Raw genomic sequence first — 4,037 nt, 5'->3', positions numbered from 1 at the left:
ATGCTCCAGTTGTGTTTTCAACATGGGCTGCAGGGCACGGGGGGTTGTATTTATGATTATGTGTCTGATCCCGGATGTAATCGTTACACCAAACAGTTTATGTACGTGTATTTATACCGTGAACGAGCCCGTTATACACTTCAATGGCTGTTTAGTCTAATACATGGCCGTCGTTTGTTCTGATACTCTTTATTTGTTTTAGCAAAGTCTTTTTTATATGTTTAATACATTTATGTTTACATAAGCAGCATAGAGATAAGTATGTGTACAGGTAGGCATTTAAACTGTATACACGTTTGTACCTTATCGAAATAAACATTTTGTATTAACAACATAATATATAACTGGTAGCTTCTGAAGTGTTCACAGATACAGGGTGTCTCGTAAATAATGGACTAAAACTCATAGAACAGAAATTGTTCACATTGACCCTGTCAGTCACCCCCTTTCCGTTGGTCCACTTCTTACGGGACACATCTGTATAATAGTAACGACCGTACAGAGTAGATAGGTATATTGGGTACATATTATTATAGTTATTTACTTTATAGCGGTTTGCATAGATCCAAAAACTGTTTAAATATTTCCCCAATCTGTTACAGCTAAGTAAATACGCATAAAAAATTCAAGTATATTTTTATATATTTCTAATGATATTTTCAGAATTAATTTATTTAATTATGTTCGTGCTTCCATGTTGTGTGGCTGCTGCTGTATTAGTTTGTATGGTAACACTAATTTAGTCGTGTTTCATGAAGATAACAACTGATTATTGCCATGTGGACATTATGGTTCCGTCATAATATTGTTTATCGCACCGTGTGTAAATAGTTGACATGAACTACGACATAGAAAACAGCGCCTCTTATAACCCACGATAAAAAGAGGGGTGTTATAAATTTAAAGTGTCTGTGTACCTGTGTGTGTGTCTGTCTGTGGCAGCGTAGAGTCCAAACTGCTGAACCGATTTTCGATTTGTTTTTTGGGTTATAGCCTATGACCCAAAAAACATATGACTCATAGGCAATGTTACTCCAAACCAAGCCATATTTTATCAAAATCGGATTGGCACTTTTTTAATATAGGGGGTTAAAACGTTGGTTAGTATATGAAAATGCTGAAATATTTTTATGAATTTGCTATTCTATGATCAGTTAGGTCATTCTGTAAGAAATTTGTGAGCGAGTTAACGTGGGCGGAGTTAATTATATTAATGACAAAATATACACTCACGGGCAATGAAAAAGTTTCACTCATAAAATTCCGACACCAAACAACCCAAATTTTTTCAAAGATTTCATTTAAAATTTTAACAAATAATTATCTTTTTTAGTTGGTAATATTCTGATGCTCTGATAAATGTACTTTAATATTGCAGAAGGCGTTATTAAGCCAGCCTTTATCCTTTAGGAGTAAATTGGTGTTTTTCTCAGTGGAATCTTTTCATTGCCTGTGAGTGTATGTACTTCTTTTACTTTTCATATGTTTTTTTTCAATCTGACTTTGACTTTTCTATACATCCTCTGAGCTCTTATTTCTTATCATTATGCATACTGAACGGTTTTGTTTAAGTAAATGAAATTATCATAACGAGATGCCAATAATAATCCACAGTAATAATATTATGTAGAGTATGTAGACATAACAAAACAAAAGAACATCTGTTTTTTTAATTGACTGGTACGAATTACAGTTATATTAATTGTAATGTTGCCGTAAATATATAAATATGTATAATCTGATATTTCTGTCTGTAATCCGGAGGTTCAGATAGAAATCATCACATCAACAGTCGTCAAATGTATTTAAACTTTCAGATTACGAATATCTGTTCAGGTTAATAGAGTTATTATGATTTTTTTTAAGTAAGTAACCATTATTATTATGAAAAGATTTACACTTTTTCTCTAAGATCATCATCAGTCGAAGTAAAACAAAAAGTATTAATATTATGGAGTATAAATCTGCACCCGAATCTCATCCAATGATAAAATACATAAGTAGTAGCGATTTTGATAGCACCAATGAATGTCAATATGATTAAGTATACATAATCTATAAATTATAATATTTATAAAAAAAATCGTATTCCAGTATGCTGTGCTTCCAGTATGTATGTGCATATTGCTGCTAATATAAATTTTCGTATTCCAATTTTAAGTTTTGAAAGCTCTAAAATCAGTTTTTATTTAGAATTGCTACCAACATTGAACAGCCAACCACCCGCCACCGGTTAAAAAATAAATGTTGTTTCTTTGAAGATACTTAACTCGTTATCTTCCGTTCTTAAATCGATTGTAGGGCTGATAAAAAGTACTTTTTAAATAAGTCATAATAAAAAACTTACATAAAAATTTTAACCAGCAGCAATCGATCTTGTTAGCGTTTCTTGCATGTCTCAATGGCCCCTAATTTAACATACCTACAACCTACAATACATGAATTCATGTGCTAATAACATATATTACTTTACATTTAGTACTTACAGTCTGAGAAAGAGAGTGTAAGAAACATGTTCAGGTTACTTTTACTACCTCTATTATTGTTCCTCTCTACAGTTAATTCCAGCATTTACGATATAGCAGTTAATAATATAAAATGTAAGTAAAAGTTACTATACTATATATTTTTGAATGTAAATAAGTTTGCACTTGTAATTGGGCTAACTAACTCTTACTTAACTTTGATATTATATGATATGTACCTATATGCTTCGTATTTTTACTATAAACATCAAAATGACCGTTTCAGGCACATGCGACCGCACAGATGACTACGACGTTTCGGAAGTGAAACTATACATCACTAACTATGCGAGCGGCGGCGCGGAGACCTCTTACTTCATTCGGGGCGCCGGCGCGGCCGTCGTCGACAGCCCTGACTTCGACCCCACACAGTGCATCAACGTGTTCATCCTCGGCTTCAACACTCCCATCACCCACGAGGCCGTCGATGGCATCAAGTGCGTCTTCTCCAACATCACCTGCAATGGAAAGAAGACTTTGGGAATCATCGTCGAACATATCAAGTACACGGGCGACAGCGGCAACCCTCTCACGACTATACCCATGTATCAAAGGTCTGTCAAGTATACGAAGTCTATAGGGTTGGCAATAGGCAAGTTTCTTGAAGTGGTGCTAAGTAAGGTTAGTAGAGATTATCTGAACGTGGCTGGGCATAGTTTGGGAGCTCACATGGCTGGCTACGGTGCTGAGTATCTAAAAAGCATAGGCATACCATTGAAGGTCATTTACGGAACCGACCCAGCCGGCCCGTGCTACAAGGACTGTTTGGAAGAACATATGCAATCAGGACAGGCAGATTTAGTAGTTGCAATGCATTGTACCAACTCATTGGGCTCAACTGAAAACGTATCCGACTACGACTTTTACTCAAACGATGGAGAATATCAAAAAGGTTGCCCCAAAGAAGGCGTTATAGGAATGAGTTCGGTAAAGTGCAGTCATTATAAATGTATAGCGTTATTGTTGAATCCGGCCATTCGGGATTCTATTTGGGACGCGACAAAGTGTTCCAATTTCAAAGATTATGACAGCGGAGCGTGCGGTGGCCGCGAGACGACACTGGCTGGCTACACGGTGAATATGACAGGGTCTCCCGGTGTGTACTATTTTGAGCCGACTGCCACACTACCTTGTGATATTACGGTCACGAGTTAGAAGGGAAAAGTGGTGAGCTTGAGCAATGAGCAAGAATGTTTACATAGGTTTATCTTATACAGTTTGTAAAAAATATATCTGTTTAGTTCCAAATGATTGTTTTTTTACTTAAACATTATTAAAATTTAAATGTGTCTTATTTAGCGGTTTAATATGTGTATCTAATAGGGAATTAACACTAACTATGTAAAAGTATCTATCTATATTACAAAACAACATTTAAGGAAGTGTCTAGTATAGAAATAGTTTTTCAAAAGTTTCAGGCATGACAGCGTTTAAAATTACCAACCTCTACAACCTTGCTACAACCCGTCAAAATACGAGTAAAAAGTGTAAAAAAGTGACTGCAGCTACGGG

At 35.4% G+C, this 4,037-nt stretch overlaps 1 protein-coding gene across 1 annotated transcript; it reads left to right on the top strand.

Moving 5' to 3' along the window:
* Positions 1-2,464: 2,464 nt before the first annotated feature.
* On the top strand, positions 2,465-3,773 carry LOC105380416 (phospholipase A1). Its single transcript, XM_011549968.3, has 2 exons — positions 2,465-2,600; positions 2,752-3,773. The coding sequence occupies exons 1-2, from the start codon at positions 2,513-2,515 to the stop codon at positions 3,678-3,680; spliced, it is 1,017 nt and encodes a 338-aa protein (XP_011548270.3). The 5' UTR covers positions 2,465-2,512; the 3' UTR covers positions 3,681-3,773.
* The last annotated feature ends 264 nt before the right edge of the window (positions 3,774-4,037 follow it).

This window comes from Plutella xylostella, chromosome 17 (assembly GCF_932276165.1).
Source record: "Plutella xylostella chromosome 17, ilPluXylo3.1, whole genome shotgun sequence".
In the NCBI taxonomy this organism is placed as follows: Eukaryota; Metazoa; Arthropoda; class Insecta; order Lepidoptera; family Plutellidae; genus Plutella; species Plutella xylostella.
Note: the sequence above shows the minus strand (reverse complement) of the source record. Positions and strands in the feature narration are given on the sequence as shown.